General features: G+C 45.7%; 1 protein-coding gene across 1 annotated transcript in view; it reads left to right on the plus strand.

Annotated features, from left to right (window-relative positions):
• The window catches only part of RFTN1 (raftlin, lipid raft linker 1), a 207,215-nt gene that overhangs the window by 130,445 nt on the left and 55,887 nt on the right, over positions 1-20,883 (plus strand). The window contains 3 exon segments of the mRNA XM_030328896.1: positions 11,610-11,698; positions 11,700-11,950; positions 20,223-20,426. Coding sequence (XP_030184756.1) covers positions 11,610-11,698; positions 11,700-11,950; positions 20,223-20,426 — 544 coding nt within the window.

Raw genomic sequence — 20,883 nt, forward strand, 5'->3', positions numbered from 1 at the left:
ATGTAGGCCTTTCCTTGTGTACCTCCCTTTTGCATCTTTGACTTAGACTTTTGACAAGTTGGAGTCTTCTAGTGGGTTGGTTTTCAGGAGGCACCAATAGCTAATTGAAGATCTTTGAGGAATAGGCATTAAATAGCACATCTCTCTGTTCTACTGATTTCTAACTCCCATGCACTATAATTTTAATGAATTGTGAAATTATAGGCACCCTCTATATGAAAGGAGTCAATTAACACAGATAATGAAGGCCAATAAAAATCCTTTTGTCAGAGGGGCGCCTGGGTGGCGCAGTCGGTTAAGCGTCCGACTTCAGCCAGGTCACGATCTCGCGGTCCGTGAGTTCGAGCCCCGTGTCGGGCTCTGTGCTGACTGCTCAGAGCCTGGAGCCTGTTTCCGATTCTGTGTCTCCCTCTCTCTCTGACCCTCCCCCGTTCATGCTCTGTCTCTCTCTGTCCCAAAAATGAATAAACGTTGAAAAAAAAAAATTTAAAAAAAAAAAAAATCCTTTTGTCAGAAATGCCTGCCCTGAAGGGAGCCACCAAAGAGGATGGATCCATTCTCTACTACCACCAGCACACTGGGCTCCACCTCTTCCTTTTGTTTTAGGGAGTTTGTAGTTTTCTGGGTTCTTTCAGAATTTTCCAAGCCTCCCACCAAATCACCCCTAATAGCAGAGGAAGAATAAAGGCACCTCTTCCCCCCCAACCCCAGCCCTGCCAGGGCAAGGGGTGGTCCCTCAAACTGAGCATAGATAGTCTGAGAAGGATTGAACACATTAACTCTTCCAGAGTCTCGAAGTTACCCTTTGAGTTGGACACATACTAAATTCAAGAGGGCAGGGATATGGGAATGCAAGCTGGTGAGGCCACTCTGGAAAACAGTATGGAGGTTCGTCAAAAAACTAAAAATAGAACTACCCTACGACCCAGCAATTGCACTACTAGGCATTTATCCACGGGATACAGATGTGCTGTTTCGAAAGGACACATGCATCCCCCATGTTTATAGCAGCACTATCCACAATAGCCAAAATATGGAAAGAGCCTAAATGTCCATCGATGGATGAATGGATAAAGAAGATGTGTTGTATATATACAATGGAGTATTACTCGGCAATCAAAAAGAAATCTTGCCATTTGCAACTACGTGGATGGAACTGGAGGGTATTATGCTAAGTGAAATGAGTCAGTCAGAGAAAGACAAATATCATATATGACTTCATTATATGAGGACTTTAAGAGACAAAACAGATGAACATAAGGAAAGGAAAACAAAAATAATATAAAAGGAGGGAGGGGGACAAAGCATAAGAGACTCATAAATATGGAGAACAAACAGAGGGTTACTGGAGGGGGAGTGTGGGAGGGGGGATGGGCTAAATGGGTAAGGGGCATTAAGGAATCTACTCCCGAAATCATCGTTGCACTATATGCTAACTAATTTGGATTAAATTTTTTTAAAAAATTAAAAAAAAAAAAAGAGGGTAGGGATAGTGCCTGTTTGACTCACTATTGTTTCCCAAGCTCCTAGTGCCTAGCACATACTAAGGTATCGCATTATGGCATGAATGAATGGGTATTATTAACCCCATTTTATAAATGAGGTAACTGAGGTTCAGATAGATTAGCTGGGTTGACCAGTAACTAAACTAGTGAGTTGCAGAGTTGGGTCTGAAGCTGTATGTCTCAGACTTCTTGTTCAGGGCTCATTCTAAGACCTCCTGGTCATTAAAGGAGAAAACCACAACACCAGCAGGTTTATATGATAATGGAGCTAAACTCCCAGCAGTGCTTAGTAAAGGTTTCAATTTCTAAAGCTAAACGTTAACACATCCGAACTCAAGGCATCTTCAGACTTGAGCTTAAACCCGTGCTATTTTTGAACCTTTCTTCTCAGAAAGCTGTACAAGAGTTTAGGTGACAAAAGATGAGAAGGGTTGTGTGTGTATGATAAAATATTCACCGTAAAGACTCATGTGTAACTGTGCAATTCAGAACAGCATTTTTGTGCCTGGTCTTGACATAAGTGCATGCCTCTGTAGGTTGCCTTTCTATTTCATAAATCCCCAAAGACTTTAAAATGTCAGCTGTTGCAGAATGGTGGCCCATGAATTCTGGGGGAGGGGTCAGAGTGGGCAGTGGTCTGGTCTAGGGTAAATTTGGGGTGTGTGTGTGTGTGTGTGTGTGTGTGTGTGTGTGAGTGTGAGTGTGGCTCTTGCTCTTTTCCCTATTGTTACATGCCCCTGAAGTCATTGTTGAAAACTGTTTCTATTATTCAGTATTTTTTTTATTTTTTAAATATTTATTTATTTTTGAGAGAGACAGACAGACAGTGTGAGTGGGGGAGGGGCAGAGAGAGGGAAACACAGAATCCGAAGCAGGCTCCAGGATCTGAGCTGTCAGCACAAAGCCTGATGCGGGGCTTGAACCCACGAACCGTGAGATCGTAACCTGAGCCAAAGTTAGACACTTAACCAACTGAACCACCCCAGCACCCCTCTATTATTCAGTATTTTATATGGTCTATTATGCTCATAATAATACTTCTTATGTGATGATGGAAGTGTTCTGTATCTTCATTGTCTTATGCTATAGTCACTAGCCATGAATGGCTATTGAACACTTGAGATGTGGCCTGAGGAACTGAACTTTTAATTTAATTTTGTTTGAATTAACTTAAATTTAAATAGTCACTCTTGGCTTGCTTTATTTATTTATTTATTTGTTTGTTTATTTATTTATTACATTTATTTATTTTTGAGAGACAGAGCACGAGCTGGGGAGTGTCAGAGAGAGAGGGAGACACAGGAAGCAGGCTCCAGGCTCTGAGCTGTCAGCTCAGAGCCCAACATGAGGCTCAAACTCATTAACTGAGAGATCATGACCTGAGCTGAAGTCGGACGCTTAACCGACTGAGCCACCCACGTGCCCCTCTACATTTTTAAAAATTCAGTGAGTTTCTGATTTCCAGCATAAATTAGCTAATGAATTATAGCCATTCCATTAAGTTCATCAGAAAGTTAGAAACTGCCTATAACTTGTAGAAGTTAAATCTACCGGTTAAGGATTTACTTTCCCTCATTTCAAAATGTGGTGGGGAAATTTCCTTTACCTGATGACAGTGACCACTGGTAACCTTCTTGCCATACCTCACTCTCTCCCCTGGGACCTTGATTCAATGCCAGATTAAGTCCTAGTGGTGTTGTTTCTGTTTGGGGCACATGCTCTCTCACTGCCTTTTGGGAGCTCTTAGGCATCTCTTCATTTCACACCAAGTCAGATTTAGATTTAAAGACCTTTATCAGCCTGCCCTGTGCTGTCTTATACACCTCACTCCCTTTCCCTGTTTTCCCCCTGAATTCGAATTCTCTGGAGAAACAGACCTAATAGGATTATCTGTCTATTGATTGATCTGTCTGTAGAGAGAGATACTGGGATTGAAATTGATTGAGTTTAAGGGTCTCGGGAACTGACAAGTCCGAAACCTGGAGGGCTGTCCTGCCAACTGGAGGCTCAGGTAAGAGTGATGTTGCAGTCTGGAGTCTGAAGGTTGAAAACTGAGGCAGATTTTCCATGCTGTTGTCTAAAGGCAGAATTCCTTCTTTGGAAAAAGTCAGTCTTTGCATTTAAGGCCTTCCACTGATTGAGTGAGGCCCATCCACATTATGGAGGGTAACCTGCTTTAGTTCTAGTCAATTAATTATAGGTGTCAGTCACATGTTTAAAATCTCTCTACAGCAACGTCTAGACTAGTTTGACCAAGCAACTGGTCATCATAGTTTAGCCATTTGACCCATGGCAACTCTTTCACTAGATTCAGACAGAATGGTCTTTGTCTCTCACCCTTCACCCATGCCGTCTGGTATGGTCTGTGGGCACTCCAGTTCCTACTGACCTGTCAGCAGAAGCCCATTCTGCTCCTTTCTCCATGTGACATATAGCTTTCATTTTTACAAAATCCGATCCACGTTCTGCTTCTCTGTAACTGGTTTCACCCTGACGGATACTTATTCTCTAAAACACAAACACGTGTACTAGATAGAGTGCAGGTATCCCCTGCTTTTCAAGAGTTCATGTTATGCAGCTTCCCTTGTACAAAAACCTACCTTAGTACCCGTTTTCACCAAGTGAAAGAAATCCAATGAGGATTTTTGCTTTTATGAAAAAAGGCAAAAAGCAAAAATAGCATTCAGCGTTTGTTTTGCAGCAAGCCATTACAGAGGCAGCATGTACCCCGGACAGCAACAGTGGCCCCACCAAGCTCCTTCCCTGGGGAATGACGCTCAGCATCTCAGTATCCAGCCTCCATAGCTTTGAACCATGTCTATGAGCATCTGTGCTTTATCTAGATTTATTTTGTGCATCTGTTAGCAAAATGTTTCCTAAGGTATCAGAAAGGCTTAAGAGAGGTTATTTTTTGGATCTGGGAATGCTCAAAATTTTTTCCATAGAAATTAATGATAATTCCTTCTTCACTTTATGCCATTCAGGCTTCTAAAAGTTTTCGTAGGAACGCTCTACTTTCACATGGTAGGGCTAAGACCTGCATATACTTGAACTTATCTTTAGCAGCATGGTATTCATTTTGAAAGTAGAGTAACAGATTCTCTGTCTCAGTTTTCTGAGATTATTCCAATGTCATGTTGTTATTTTTCATGAAAGCTATTCTTTAAATAGAAGCTCTAATTTTTTACAATGAGTTGAGATTTTTTATAGAAATAAGTCTTTAAAAAGGAAGGAAAGATCTTTTTCACATCATAATCTCTGATTTTAGATTGGGAAAATAGAGTTAACTATCAAATTTGTGCTTACTCATTACAGAGCAGCTGAATGAAGTCTTGGACCAGTTGAAAATGGTGTTACTTAATTTTTGCTGCCTAACCCAGCAAGGGTTACTCCTTTAAGTATCGGGGGGTGTGGTGGTTCTTAAATGCAGCAGAAATAAGAAGGTGGGTGAAGCTGTGTTTCAGTTTAAACTGGTATCTTGGACACAGGCTGGATGACATGAAGTAGAAAGAGTGGTCTCATTAAAGGTGCAAGCATCACGTTGGTTTTAGGATGCTGAGTTGAATCCAGACTTTGCCAGTGATTATCCCTGGGTGGTTTGACCAGTCACATAACTGTCTCGGAACCAGTTTCCTTTTCTGTAGGGTATTCTTTTGGAGCCTAAGATCATGCACGTTAAAGTTCTTTGTGGAAGAGTTGTACAATGTTAACAATTATTGTTTTAATAATCACAGTTGTTAGAGAAATTTTATAGGCGCACGTGATAATTTGCAGGGAATTCTGTAACAAGGTGACCCGAGTGGTCGTGATTTGATCTTCCATATTGACTTGACCCCATGCTCATGAAGACTTGGTGTAGCTTGGAGGAACAGTGGTGTCCAGCAGCAGATGATGAGTACCTGAAGTAAGTCCATCTTAGATGTGTGGAGAATGGGAGCAGAATTTCAGAAACACTGGGAGAGAAATCTGGCAGGATGTGGTGAGCAGATACACAAGGTTAGAGAAAGGCAAGAGCTAAGGAAAATGCCTGTGGCTCCAATTGGAGAGATGAGGGCAGTGGTGGGCCCAGCAGCCATGATCATCGGCCGTGTAGGTTTGAACTCCAGAGGAAGGTCATGGCTGGAGAGTCTGAATTTGGGAATAATTTACACATAACTAGTGGCTAAACCCAAGTGAGTGGAGAAGGTTACTGCAGGGAGTGTAGCGCGAGGAGACCAGGTGGCTGAGGGTGAACCCCGATGAGCAGTAACTAGGGCCCGCCATTAGTATGCTCATGAGATCTGCTCAAGAAAGGTTGTGAATGAACAAATGAATACATGAGTAAATGCGAAACAAACAGGAATCTGTTTGGCAAACACAGTCAAATGACTTTAAGAGAGAAAAAGAGAAAAGAGAGTGCTGTCCTAGAGTTAAGAAGAGTCAAGACCCTCAGGGTCTAGCCAAATATTGACCTTTATAAAATCTAAATGTGGTTCCTCTGGTTAAAAAGGACTACTCCCCCTTTCTGGTAAACAATTTGGCAGCCTGTAGCCAGCCTTTGAAAAGTTAATATCCCTTGACTCATTAATTCCTCTTCCAGGAATCCACCTGAAGGAAGTAAGCAGAGCTGCAAAGATTTATGCACAAAGATGTTTCATATGCCTGAGACGCGAACTTCTCTGGAAGGGCTGGGGACGGGGGGAGGGAGGCATTTACCTTTGCCATCTTTTTAGACGTTCTGGTACTCTACAGTACTATGGTGCAGGATATAAAATTTTCATTAATGTTTAAGATAAAAGATGAGCATTCAAAGAAATCTTGTGCTTTGCCCTCAGACCCCTATTCTCTGCCCTTGGAGTTACTATAGTGCGAAATGTGGGGGATATGCTGGCCTGCAGGGTGCAGTCAGAGCCTTTGTTGGCATGGTATTCGGTGACATCCACCATATGGCCCTTGTGATTTCCAGTTCACCCTCATTCCTGGCTTCTCCTGTCATGATCCAGAAATATTTATAGAAATCACTTCAATACATCAGACTGTTGCATACTATCAAGTTTTTGCCCATGATGATTCTTCTTTCTCTTTACCTGCATTACCATTCTCCCTTGATTTCACCTGTCTGGTGAACTCCTATTCATCCTTCAAAGCCTCCTGCAGATTTGGTCCCCAAATAGAGTTTGTCTAGCATAGTATTTTGGAGAAAAAAATTGAATTTGAAAGTGTAAAGTGAGAGGTACACACTCTTGATTCTGTCACACTCCTCACCTCTTCCTACTGTATTACATTATTTCATTTGTTATAGCCCTGACCTGTCAGAAACTTTCCTGCTTCCCCTTAAGGCAGAAATAATCACTGTCATTTCTGTACCTTTATGTCCATTCCTACATTTAACATGCTCTATGAGAAATTTTTCCAGTATTTACTGCATAAAAGTAATATGCAGGGGCACCTGGGTGGCTCAGTCAGTTAAGCATCCGACTTCACTTCACGACATGATCTCGCGGTTCGTGAGTTTGAGCCCCACTTTGGGCTCTATGCTAACAGCTTGGAGTCTGGAGCCTGCTTCAGATTCTGTGTCTCCCTCTCTGCCCCTCCCCCACTCTCTCTCTCTTTCTCGCATGCTCTCTCTCTCAAAAATAAACATTAAAAAAAATTTTAGAGTAATATGCATACTCATCAGATAAATTTTGAAAAATTACACACTTCAGAAATATGACATAGCTGTCATGATACTGTGTCTATAAAATTTAGAATCTTGTTTTATTTTTTATTTTTGTTATTTGAGAGAGAGAGCCTGTGAGTGGAGGAGAGGAACAGAGGAAGAGAGAGAGAGAGAGAGAGAGAGAGAGAGAGTCTTAAGCAGGCTCCACACTCAGTGGCTTAGCTCAGAGCCTGACACAGGGCTTGATCCCATAACCCTGGGATCATAATCTGAGCCAAAATCAAGAGTCAGAAGCTCAACTGACTTGAGCCACCCAGGTACCCCAGAATCTTGATTTTTTTAATATAACATTATAAAATAAGCATTTTTGTGCCACATTACTGTAATTGTTTTTCAAAGCTGTTTACAGTAGTTAGCTGAATCTTCTTGAGAGTAAGGATTTCTATTTTTGTTTTTGTTTTTGTTGGGGCAGAGAGAGAGGGAGACACAGAATCCGAAGCAGACACCAGGCTCTGAACCGTCAGCACAGAACCCGACACAGGGCTTGAACTCATGAACCATGAGATTATGACCTGGCCTGAAGTCAGATGCTTAACTGACTAAGCCACCCAGGTGCCCCATTTGGTATCCCCAGCACCTAAGTGCAATGTTGGTCTAGGCCAATGTTGGGACTTAATACAGTTGAATCCGGGAGCTGAAAAATTAATCAGTCTCCATCTCTACCTTCAAGGAGCTCATTCTGGGAGAGGAGACATACATATTCACTCATTATTTAATGTATTCATTCATTCCACAGATACTTAAAGAGCACCTCCTGTATGTCAGACATCATTCTAGCACCAGGGACAAAGCAGCGCACAAAACTCCAGACTTCATGAAATGCATATTCTAGAATAGTGATTCTCAAACTTTGGGGTGTATTGGAATCACCTGGAAGGCTTTGGGCCCTATCCCCAGGGGCTCTGATTCAGAGTTTCTGAAGTCAGCAAGGCCTGGGAATTTGCATTTCTGACAGGTTCCCTGGTGATGCTGATGCTCTTCTCACTTTGAGAACCCCTGGCGTAGAGGATAAGTTTGAGGTACAGGAGGGCAAAGGAGTATGGTTGTCCAGTTAGTTGGGAGAGAAGGGACATGTCTGATTAATGAAAAGCCTCTCGCAATTTCAAGTCCCAGTAAGGAAAGAGAGATTTGGGATAATGCCCTGTGTCCAGAGTCCTCACCTCCTTCTTCTGGATAACTGTCAGCAGTCAGCAGAGTCACAGAAGCCTGGGACCAATGAGGAGAGAGGGTAGAGCAATAGTGATGGTCAGGAGTGCCTTCTCTGTGCCTGTCCTTCGGCACACCTGCCATATGTAACGTCTAACCTTCATAGCAACCGCAAGAGAAGTAGGATCTCCCTCCTTTTGTGGATGAGAAAACTGAGGCATAGAAAGTGATATAACATACTCTGGTTCCAGAGTCGTACATCTGGAGCTCCAAGCCAAGCCTTTCTGCCTCCAAACCCCATGACTCAAGTCGAGACTGGCCTGTGGTTGAGCCCCCGGTGGGACCAGCTTTTAATACTTCAACAGTCATAGCTGTTTTGTGTGTGGTGAGACACCCGCAGCAGGGGCTGTGTGCAAGGGGGGCGTGTGCAAGGCGGTGCCAACAGTGCACCTGTTCCTGCAGCACGGTGGCAAATGGAGAGGCTCAGACTCGCGGTTCATGAAAGGGAACGCCACCCGGCTGAAACAGAGGTGTGCAGCTTTGAGGGGAGCTGGGTCACTGTCCTTCCTGTAGGAGCTACCCCTGGAAGTTATTAGTGGTGTTTTCCCACGTATGAAAATTGTGGCAGTTAGGTTTTCGTTTACTTCTACTATAAATTCAGTGCCCTGAGGATGTGCATAACACGTTCAATACTTTAAAAAGCCACTTTCCCAACCATTGGGAAGAAGCATAGGCAAGTGATTTCTGAAATTATTTCACAAACTTTTAAGACGAGAACAAGCCACCTCACTCCAGTACGGTGGGAATTGGGGAAGTTAGTGCTGAAGTGGCCCCGTCCCCGAGCATGACACATCTCAGCGGGCTGCCATCGGCCGCAGCTGCCTTCAGTTATCTGGCTTCTATCACGTTAGAGCCACACGGAAGGACTGTCGAAGATCTGTGCTTTAGCACAATGTCCTCGCCTTCTATCAAGGGTTAAGAGTATGTAAATGATGTAAGAAAAATGTCTCTTCGTTTTCTCTAAAACTAAGGAAGACCCATTTGACTCCATAGCTCTGCAAGAGTCATACAACAAATTTCTCTGTTCCTTACCAGCAAATTATGCTTCTCTCTTATTGACCTGGCATGTTTCCTCATTTCATTTAAGGATTATAAAAATCCATGGCTCTCCCTATGTTGCCAGGAGGCTCAGAGCAAGCCTTCATATGCAGTAGCTTCCCTTAACCTCAGGTTCTTTGGTAATAATGATCTCCCACTCTTTTCTCTTAAAACTTTGGTACCTGTGTCTTCCTTTAGAAGCTTTCCAAAACAGTTTCTAGAAGCAGGCAGCTATCACAGATTAATGGGTCAAAATGAATTTTCGGAATGGGATGGAGTGACTTTAAGTTTTTTTGTTTAACTTTTGAAGAGTGAATTGAGCCAGCCACGGGCATATGTGTGGACACATACATGTCCGAGAACACATATGTACTTGATGATGCCTTGAGAGGCATCCACTTGGTCTAGTGATTGAGAATGAACTTGGGTCTGAGTCAGACCTGGCTTTGAACCTCAGCTACTCACTGCTTACTTTATGACCGTAATGTCTCTGGGCCTCAGTATCCTCATCTGAAATGGAGATAATGATACCATGTGGTGTGTTTGAAGGATTAAACAGACGATTTATGTAAAATGCCTAGTACAGTGTCTGGGACTTAGTAGGTCTACAGTAGACGGTAATCCCTACTGTTGTTGTCATTATTTCTAGAAAAAGCTAGACTTTATAGAAAGACTGGATGGTACATTTGTAACTGCTGTAGATTGCCTTCTAGAGTGTGCATTGTTGAACTAAAATGACCTTCGGCTTAAAGTTAGGGCGTTTCATCCAAGGAGGGTGGTCACGGCTTACTTCTCCCTTAGAAAGAGTAGCTCCATGCTGGTGTTTCTTACTAATTCTCAAATGACAGTGGATGATCGCTACAGAGGCCTCAAGATTTTCTGAGGTCATCCACTCAGAGGCTGGTGACTAAGACTTACACAACTCTGAGGTCTTCACTTCCTGATTTATCTGTAAAATGACCTGAGCATCCTTGCCCAGGATGTCTCTTAAAGCCGATTTTCCAGTTTGGGTCGGCTCTTGCTTGATTTTATTAGGCTGTTACTTTCAATTTTTCTTTCACATACAACTATTACATTCAGTTGCCCAGGGGTATCTGTCAGGGAGGGTAGAGTTAAAGTGCTTAGTACTTTGTGTGGTCATTAGCCCCCCCCAACACCCCCCATCTTGCAGGCTCACGAAGTGAGAAGCAAGTTACCTGTTACCTACACTGGATGGTGTATCCCGTAGCCTGCAGAATCACGAGACAGCCGTAGCAACACCTGTGGGCCCAGCATGGCTTTCAGGTGCCTTTGGCTTGCGGAGCACCAAGGAACAGGTGTCTGTCCGTCAGATTTCCCTGCTGTGGGGAATGTGCACACCAGCCTCCACGCAGTGATGATTTCCCCCACCTCCGCCCTTCTTCGCCAAAACAATTGTTTAAAAGAGGAAGCTCTTTGGGTCATAAAATGTCATCTGGTAGTTAGTATATGGCTATATAGACATACTGGATTATACAGTAGCCTGGCTGGCAGGAAGTAGGCGATTCATCAGAAAAAAAAAAATAACGAAAAAATAAACTCTTACCAAAATGAACTTCCTCTTTCAAACTCTTTGTTTCAACTCATCCTTTGGAACCTTCTTTCAGCCTCTTAGAGAAAAAATAACCAGTAGGGACGAATGCGGTATTGCGAAGAGAGGTAATCCCAGCCCTATTTAGCCACGTGCTTCATAATTTTTTTTCATGTTTTATTTTTGAGAAAGAAAGAGAGAGCACAAGCACGGGAGAGTCAGAGAGAGAGACACACACACAGAATCTAAAGCAGGCTCCAGGTTCTGAGCTGTCAGCACAGAGCCCAATGTGGGGCTCAAACCCACAAAACTGTAAGATCATGACCTGAGCCAAAGCGGGAGGCTTAACCGACTGAGCCACCCAGGCGCCCCCAATATGCTTCATAATTAAAAAGAGCAAGCCCCATGCTGCCTGTCCCCAGGCGGGCCAGGGTTAGGGTGTGGCCACTGCCTAGAGGGACATGGGACACCTGCCACCTTGAGAGACTTCATGTTCAAACTGAATTATCCTCAGAATCCTCCGGTGAGACGTTTTGGATGTTGCCCGTGTCCCCCTTTGATAGAATAAAGTTCCCTTTACTCAGTCCCCTTCATTTTGTTTGCCTTACAGATCCAGGAGGCTGCAAGTCAGGGCCTGCAATTTGTCGGCGTCATACCTCAGTACCATTGCCCTGCGAGGTCGGCAGGCAGCAGCCCCCCCAGTGGACGCCAGAGATGCGGAAAAGGAGCCGGGCAGGTGTGAGAATAACGAGGAACCCGGGTGCTCCGTGGGGATGGACGGCAGCCGGGAGCCAGGCCAGGGCCCAGGAGGGGAGACGCCCATCGCTGAGCAACCCAGCTTGCCCTCAGGAGAGGGGGACGGAGCAGAATTTTCTCCACACGGGGTGAGCAAGACTCTGGATGGGCCGGAGGGTGACCTGCTGGAAGTGAGTGAGGAGCCACTCTCGGGAAGTAAGTATGTCAGCAACCACTTAAGAGAGAGGCTAACGGCTTTTCAGTAGTTCCCACGGCATTTTAGGAAAAAGAAATGGAATTAGAGTGTAGAGACAGCAGTCCATCGCACAGGGGAAACTTCATCAGGCATTTTTCCGGGCCTCCTGACTGATTGCGTACTGAAGTTGTGACTTCCGGGAGAGCATAACCACACGGAATTGCCTTCTGGTCGCTCCGACATGTCACGTTCGAAGTAGATTCTAGAACTTAAGGGATTTTCGCCCCATGCTCTTGTGCTACCCTTGAATTGCCCTGCTCTTAGCACAGGAAAAGTGTTAAGATGCTGGGCACCAATGCAGAACGTATGCTCCCTTTTGGTCCCCTCATTTTGAATATCTGCCTAAAGAAAGAAATCAAGAAAGCCAGTTAAGGACAAATTGTGCAGGAAACTGGTGATTCAACTCACTAGGTACTGAAAACAGCTCGATTTCAGGCAGGGCGTATAGTTGACAAATCAGCAGTGTGGAGAGAACACTGCCAAAGAGAGGCCACCAATATGTGAATCCTCCTAATCACATTGTAACGGCCATTAGAGCAGGCATTTTAGATTGGCAAATTCAAAGAACAACACTTATTAATAGCAGCCAACATTTCTTAATTGTGGTAATGTGTGTGATGTGGGTGAGCTGTAATATCATTGCCCATTTTACAGCTGAGTAAACTGAGATTTAGAGAGTAAATCTTCTCCCAGGCTAGGAAATTGGCAGATCTGGTCTGTGAACTTATCTTGTTATACCTCTCTACTCTAATAGACTAATAAGATTTACTGAGGCCCTCACTTTATGGTGAGTGAAGTTTCTTTCCCTTTCCCTGTAATTCCCTTTCCTTTTCTTTCTCCAAGAAATCTAGCATCCAGCCATTTCCCAAGAGCCAGGCACCTGTCTGAGCTGCGTGGCCTCTTCCAGCCTTCAGAAGGTGCACTGGTAACAAGACTTCCAGGAGACCCCCAGGCTTTAGGGGGCCTGTCTGGGTCATCTTCCTAGTTCTGTTATTATTCATTTCCTGATTCTTGAAATTAGCCTCTTCTTAATGATGAACAGTTTATGCGCTGAGAATCTAGAAGAAGGTGGAACAGTTTCTTTTGTTATATTAGGTCAGTACTTCCTGGAAAGAAAATTGCAGGGTGGGCCATTCTGGACTTAACTTGCAACGTTGATTTAGAGCGAGAGATTGGCACTGCCTCCATTCTGGGATATATTATCGCTGTTGTTTAATATTATGGCTGGATCCTTCTTAAATATGTACTAAAGTAGGGCTTTTCAGCTATGGGACTTTTCACACTGTTTGAGGTAGACTTCTCCCTCCAGAGTAGCTGAGAGCACATTTAGACCCTGTGTGTGCCTCCTGATGAATGTCCAGGTGTTATTCCAGAAACCTCCCATCTTCTCATTGCTGTTAGGCTGCATGTGTTGTTCTGAATCCCCAGAAGGAAGACCGACCTCCTTGAAGGAGCATGCGAGGGTGAGAGTTCAGGGCAGGCACAGCCAGCACCTCTGAAGAAGGGGCCAGGAGTCATGGAGACAGGCAGCACTGTGGTTAAGAAACCAGACCCCACTCACATTCCATTTGCCACCTTCTACCTAGGCAGTCTTGGACAAGATACCCTCCTGTGCCTCAGTTTCTTACCCTGGAAAATAGAGATGGAACAATAGGTTCATATTGAAAGGTTAGGTGTACATTTTTTAAAACGTCTATTATTTATTTTGAGAGAGAGAGGCAGAGGAGAGGCAGAGAGAGAGATAATCCCAAGCAGACTCCACACTGTCAGCACAGAGCCTGACCTGGGGCTCCATCTGACGAACCGTGAGATCATGACCTGAGCTGAGATCAAGAGTTGCACGCTTAACTGACTGAGCCACCCAGGCGCCCCGAGATGTACATCTGAAGCACTCAGCACTGCTTGACTCTTAAGTGTGAGCTGTTATTATTGGCACACAGGCTCAGTAGCCCTGACCACTGGCCTCCACCTTTGCATGGAGCCCTGGCTTTGAGAAAGGAGGCATTCAATACTGAAATTCCCCTCAGGACTTTTCTGAGATTTCCTGCTCTAGAATCCACCTTTCTCCAAGACTCCTTCCAGACTTCCTGCCCTCTTTGGTTGACTCCAGGGAGAATTGAACTGGGGAGACTTGTCCTAGGACCATTTCCCCCACGTGCCTCCCGCTGGCCTATGGCTGTTTGTCTCCCTCACCCAAAGAGCCCCCTCCATTGCTGAAACCCATAAGACCCTTCAGCACGCAAGGTGTCCTGGCCCTGTGCCTCATTTCTTCAAGTCCCTTCTCTTTACTAGCAAACCAGATCCTGCTAAAGAAGGATGTGTCTGGAAGTGGTCAGGCCAACAGTGGAGGGGAATTTAGCACATGGGGAGGGGCGTGTTACAGTACCCCACTTTAATCTCACTCAGTGGGCAGCTGGCTGGCTGTTGTTTACACACAAAGCTGGGCTCTTATCTCTCTGCTCATGAGGCCATGGGTCTCTCTGAAACTTAGGCAGCTTATTGCTATCCTTTGTTCTTCGTCATGTGGAACAAATGAGCCTTTGGATTTTTTTCCATCAGTTAATGAACACGCAGGGGTTATTGGCCACATATATGGCCTTGCTGGGGATAGACAGTCATGATGGTGGTAACTCTCTGGTGAACTGTTCTAAGTTCCGATGAGCCATCTTGATGGTGCCTCACAACAACAGTTTTATGATGGCAGATGCTATATTAGCCCATTTCACAGATGAGGAAAGTCACCTTCCATGCTCTCAAGTAGTGACGTTTTATCTCCTAGCTTGAGCATTCAGCCTCCCCGAAGGCCGGACATGTAGGGACCCTGCCCACATTGGTCATGGCCTTCACCTGACCCAAACCTCTCTCCTAAATCTTTTTCCTGAGAAGTCTTACCAGTTCCTTGCACCATCACCCTTCCTCCCAAATCCCCCCAGCTTCCCCTCCCTGCTGCTTGCTTGCTCAGCTTTCAGCTTGCCTTTCTCGCAGGGCCCCCTAAGGAGGGTGAAGTGTTTTTACTCCTCTTTCTGCCAGGTGGGCTTAAATAGGCAATCACAGCAAGACAATTAAAAAAAATCCAGAGGGAGTCACCCTCTTTCCCCCTCCTTCTCCTCGTTTAATTTATTTCCTTTATAGGAGGCCTAGGGGAGCCGGGTCTAGGCTGCGACTGCTCACATGGGGCTTGCCGGTGAATTCACCATCCAGACACGGGGCAGGCTGCCCCTCCCCCTCCCCGTGGGCTCTTGAACGGCCTCTCTGATCCAGAGGTTATGCTCCCCTTCACCCATACAGGTCTCTCTGGGGACCCATCATGTGGTTCTCTTCCTGATCATTGACTTTTATTTCCTGGTTGGGGAGAGTTTCCCTGATGGTTTGGTGTCGTTGCTGTGCAGAGACCGCCTGAGCTGGTGCAGGGACAGCCCCATGCCTCACTCCTGGACGCTGCCCTTCCCGCTCCTGCCCCTGCCTTATGGTGAACACAGAGCACCCCAGTAGCTCTGCTCCGAATGGCCCCTCGTGATGCATTTCTGCAGATGGGGAGCATGGACAGGCCAGGTGGGGAAGGCCGGTGCTGGGAAAGGTTAGGAAGGTATACCCAGACATCCACCTGTCCCTTGTCTCCTGGCTTCCAACATTCCTTTCTGTCCTTCCCTGGGCGTCTCTGTTGCCAGGAAGGTTCACACAAATTCAAATTGTTCTGCCACTGAATAATACTGAAACATCTTCCAAGCGCTGCCCTTCCTATCCTGTGCCTCGTCACTTAAAATGCTCAGAAATGCCAGCCAGAAACCCAAGCCAGTGACCTCAACTGTACTCCTTGGCCGAGGGGGTTTTATTCAGTAGTCCTCCTTGGCAGCTGGCTCCTTGTGTGGGGAGAGAGAGGAGGTGTCCTCCTGAGTCTGGCCTTTCTGATGTGTGGCCCCGCCTTCCCGCGCCCCCAGAATGGCGCTTCCCTGTGGCTCTCCTCCTCCCAAATCTGCCACCTGCCGCCATCTTTTGGCCTTTCCCTCAGTCCATTAACAAACAGCTATTGAGCTCCCACCCGTGGTCCACAGCTCCTGCTTTCTGTATACTGATGAAATTAGCCTCTTGTTAGATTTGGAAACAGCCCAGGGCTGGGGGTTTGAAAGACTCTTGGCTTTGCCACTTTCCAGCTTGTGATGTTTGGGGGATCCACTTAAGGCTTCTGGGCTTAGAACTGAGGCAGCCCTTCGTGTGGGGGTTGGGAGAGTCCCATCAGATGGTGGAGGTGAAAGTGCCCGTAGCTGCTGCCGTCCTGACCAGGGGATTCCCGTGGCGCGCTGTATATGCCTGGCTTCCCCCACTTTGCCTCCGCAAACAAGCCCCACCCGGGCCAGAGGTGTCCTGCTGCTAGGTACCCGAGCCTGACGGAAGTCTGAAGCAGTTTCTCTCAGATTCAAGAATCCAAACGGGACTGAGGCCCTTCTGGCTTCTCATCCCATCACGGGGCCCACAGCCCTGCTTCCCTGTGCAAACCTTCCATCTTAGCCCCGCTGCCTGTCACCTCAGCAGAACTTAGCCCCGACTCAGTGCAGCTACCGGATCAAGTCTGACTCCCACATGTTTCTTCCCCAGCCAACTCACCAGCCTCCTCCTCCTCCCAGTCTAGCCCTGGGAGTCACGCTTTACGCCAGATGCTGCACGCTCCCTTCCCTCCAGGCCGGAGGTCTCTTGGAGCATCAGGACCCAACCAGCCTGCCTGCCACCTGCCAGTCACAGGCTCTCTGGAGCCTGTCTCTCTGCAGACAGACCACAGACTTCCATCCTGTGCTTGAATCCCAACTGCCTGGCCTGGGCCTCAGAACTGGGCATCAATTTCCTTCTTCCCTGCTCCTGAGGAGCTTAGCAAGGCCTTCGTGGGTCTGGCTATCAGGCTGGCAGCACCCAGTAAGCCCAGCGCCCCCTTCTCCTCCCCTAGCTTACTGCACTTTCTGGCTTAGGTCAATCCAGCAACATACCTGCATCCCCTATCATATTACAGGGACTTTTCTGGACAGAGGGGATCCAAATGGCACAAGGCAAAGCCCCCCGTGTCAGGGAGAAAGGGAAACACCGGAAGATTAAAAAATACAAGCAAGACAGTCTTGATTCTCCTTGGGTGCTCTGCCAGCCCAGTTCTTCGGCTGTTCTCAGAACATTCTCAGAAACAATGCCTTCCCCCCTCCTTTGGGACTTTCTGTCCCATGTCTGGAAAAATCTTCCAGCTGGGGTCATGGCAGAGTCACAGAGCAGCTGAGAAAATTTTAAACAACTGGGACTTCTTTTTGGAACTCTCGGTGCTTGCTCATGTGATGATGTGTGTTGGAGAATCAGAATATTAAAACATCAAAAGGCATCATTTGGGGACAGTTTCTCTTGGCCGGTTTCCATGTAAGTAATGAGAAAGAGGACCATGGCCAAGGATACAGCAGGACAGGGGAGTTAACTAAAGGGTTACACATCTGAAATCAGGTTTCTCCCAATATTTCACCACTACTAATCTTTTGGAGGCTCTTGATTCCAGCAGCGTTTCCTTCCTGAAAAATTTATTTCTGTCTCTGGCTTCGGCCCTCCTCCCTGGGGAGGATCCTGATGTGAGAGCTGGGGCTCTGTCAGCACCACACTGTCTACCTCGTCCGTCGGGCAGTCTGTCTTCCCTTCACCTCACGCCCAGCACCCTCCCTTCCCCTTTTGGCCTTCCCCTTTTTCTGTTTCTTTACGCATTTGGGAAAGTTGTGTTTCTGTCTTACCATGCAAGTGGGGAATTCTTCTGGTTGATCAAGTGTTGTCATGTATTTTTGGACTTGGGCCACTGTCAAATTCTCTACTCACCTCTTCCATATAGGGGTTGTGGTTTCTTTTTCTTTTTGATCTATATATATTTGTGCTTGACTATAGCAGATTATGGTGACTGGTGCTCTGGTCCACCTTGGGTCACCTGAGGACAGCTTTCTTAGCCTCTGCCTGAAGGCGTTGTCTGGAATGGGAACAGGCCCCGGCAGGCCACTGCCCCAGGGAATTCATACCTCAGGAGTAGCCTCAATCCCTGAAGATAAATGCCCAGGCTTCCTTGCCCCGTGGCAAGGCAATCGGAGGGATGTTCTGTGCAGTTAAGTGAGCCCCAATGGCCGTAGCAGTAACCTGCTCAGTAATGCACCCTTCCCTGGCTTTCCTCTCTTCCCTATTTCCTACCCCTCCTCCCTCTCTGGGAGGGATTTCCAGGGATCACTTCCCAAATAAACTGCTGGCACTCAAAAACTTACAGGGTCTGCTTTGGAAGAAATCCAGGTGAAGTCAGGGATTCACTAAAGCATTGCTTATCCTCTTGTCCTCGGTAGGTGTGGCTTTTATTTGGACACCTAGCACCTTGGACTGGAAAATGCCTGATCGTGTAGTTCACATCCTGTCCCTGCTAGCTCCAGTGCAGTGCTTGATTTCCCTCCATGGCAAACCTTTCTTTGCATGACTCCATTCCTCAAGTGTGTATTTCAAAGTCATGAAATAGTCTGATTGCCACCTCTGTACACCAAGCCCTAATTTCTTGTGGGAAAGCATTTACTGGCTGGAGTCAGGCAAATGGACTGAGAAAGGTAACTTGGGGTGGAAATAATAAATAGGCCAGATTTGGTTGTTTAAAATCCAGGTGGCCATCTTTGAAGATGGGCATCTTTCTTTCTTTCTTTCTTTCTTTCTTTCTTTCTTTCTTTCTTTCTCTCTCTCTCTCTCTCTCTCTCTCTTTTCTTTCTTTCTTTCTTTCTTTCTTTCTTTCTTTCTTTCTTTCTTTCTTTCTTCTTTCTTTCTTCTTTCTATTTGGTTCCATCCGATGGATAGAAATGGCCCCCCTGGTAGCTTAACTCTTGCTGATGACAAAGTGTCATGGCCTGGCACTGCTCCCCAGAGATCACTGCTGATGTTTGCTCAGATGGAGCTGTAAAAGACTTCCTTTGCCCGGAATACAGTACCTGTGTGGGATAATTTTAGATGTTGTGTGGATGGACATATTTGGTGTTAATGTGCCTCATCATTCCCTTCTGTTTATAGCAAGTGGTAGTTGTTTCCCTTATGGTCATGAAACAAAGTTTCCTTTTTTAAATTCATTTATTTAAATAAAGGAAAGCAATTCTGTTTAAAAGAGAATAATTCAGCAAGTGTTTGGACACTGCAAAATTGTGAAGTACTCAAGTAGGGGATACAGGGTCCCGGAACGTGGGTCTAGGCCAGGTCTCTCCTGAGGGGAGCATGAGCATACTTTGTCCTTGTTGCTAATGTCAACCATTGTTTACGACCTTTAAAATATTTCTCTGAAAGAAGGGTGGGGATTTTCTTATTATTCCAATAGATATTTTTGGAAACCAAAGCCTATTCCTGACTAGCCTGTGTTAGCAAAGCTTTTTAAGCTGGGTAAACTCTGATTGCTTGACTAAATGAGTAACACAGAAAAAGACCTTCAAGACTTAGATTGAAATTCAGGTATTTGCTCTCGAGGCTGATACTGTTCCACTCATGGCCCAGCAGCACGTTACAGCTGGCGCGGGTCAGCTTCTGGGTGCTAGTGAGTATTGATTTTTGAAGAACTGAGCTATAAATGAAGGAAAGGGAAAGCTCAGAGCCCCACTCCCAGTGCCACCTACCTACCACTCCAGGCAGGAACCCTCATTTACGGGAACATATTTATTTTTACATATCAGTGGTGTATTTTCGATGTACTTGATTAAGTATTATGGGTTCGGCCCCAGGAAACACCCCTGCAGTTTATAAATAGTGAGTTCAAGGGTATACAAGGTTCTGGAATTAGAGTAGTATTTTTTATTTTATGTGCCTCTGTATATTCACCTTTTTTTTTTTTATAAAAAAAGACCAGCTCTTACCCAAATACGTCCACTTTTTTCTTCCAAAACACCTTTGTATGGATTTCTAGAAATGTCTACCATGTCCTTACAAACACCTGACTATACAAATTGATCCCAGATAACAGCTATTCATTACATGCCAGATTCAAAACCCATGTGCCACCCGCCCGCCATTGGAAGCTCAACCTTTGACGTCCATGTCACTTTCAAGGCTCCCTAACTTAGTACGTGAAATCAGGTTTTATTATTTGGCAATAGTGCAACCCAACAGAAAGTTTACCTTTGATATCATTTCTTCAGGCTCCTAAGAGATTCACTACACTCGAGGCAGGTTTTTATCACTCTTTGACCTCTTCTCTCCCACCTTCTTTACAAATCCCAACAGAAATGGAGATCCTCGCCCTTTTCAACAAGCCGAAGAGCCATCAGAAGTGCCGACAATACTATCCGGTCACTATTCCTCTCCGGGTCTCCAAGAATGGCCAGACGGTGAGCGGTTTGGATGCCAACTGGTTGGAGCACATGAGTGACCACTTCCGGAAAGGAGGCATGCTGGTGAATGCAGTCTTCTACCTTGGCATGGTCAATGGTATGGAAGTTACAAACCTTGGGCAGCCCTCATGAACTCTGCTTCTCTTTTCATCTTAGACCATCTTTAGAGCCTGCCCCATTCAGAAAGCCCCGCAGCTGATGAACATGCTGCGTTTGATTTCTAATTAACACCTTGAGGAATTTTCCACAGAAACCACCACCTGTGCTCCCTAAACCTCTCTAGGAGTCAGTCGGCCAGGTATCTTCTAGCACGACAGAGAAAACAAAGGGGTTCTGTTTTTGATGGTGGCCTCAATCTATGTTGCTTGTAAAGACTTTTAAAAAGATTATTCCCCGTTCACTAATTACCCCCTGGGATCCTGCCGCTCCAAAAGTGCAAATTGTTTGTAGACACTATTACCGTTTGAAATATCAGTAGCAGCACCTTGGAATTAACCACTGAGAAATGAATTGAACTGCCTAGTTTCTGTAAGCTCTGTAGAGATACACACTGT

The sequence above is a fragment of the Lynx canadensis genome, chromosome C2 (genome assembly GCF_007474595.2).
Source record: "Lynx canadensis isolate LIC74 chromosome C2, mLynCan4.pri.v2, whole genome shotgun sequence".
NCBI classification, from domain to species: Eukaryota; Metazoa; Chordata; class Mammalia; order Carnivora; family Felidae; genus Lynx; species Lynx canadensis.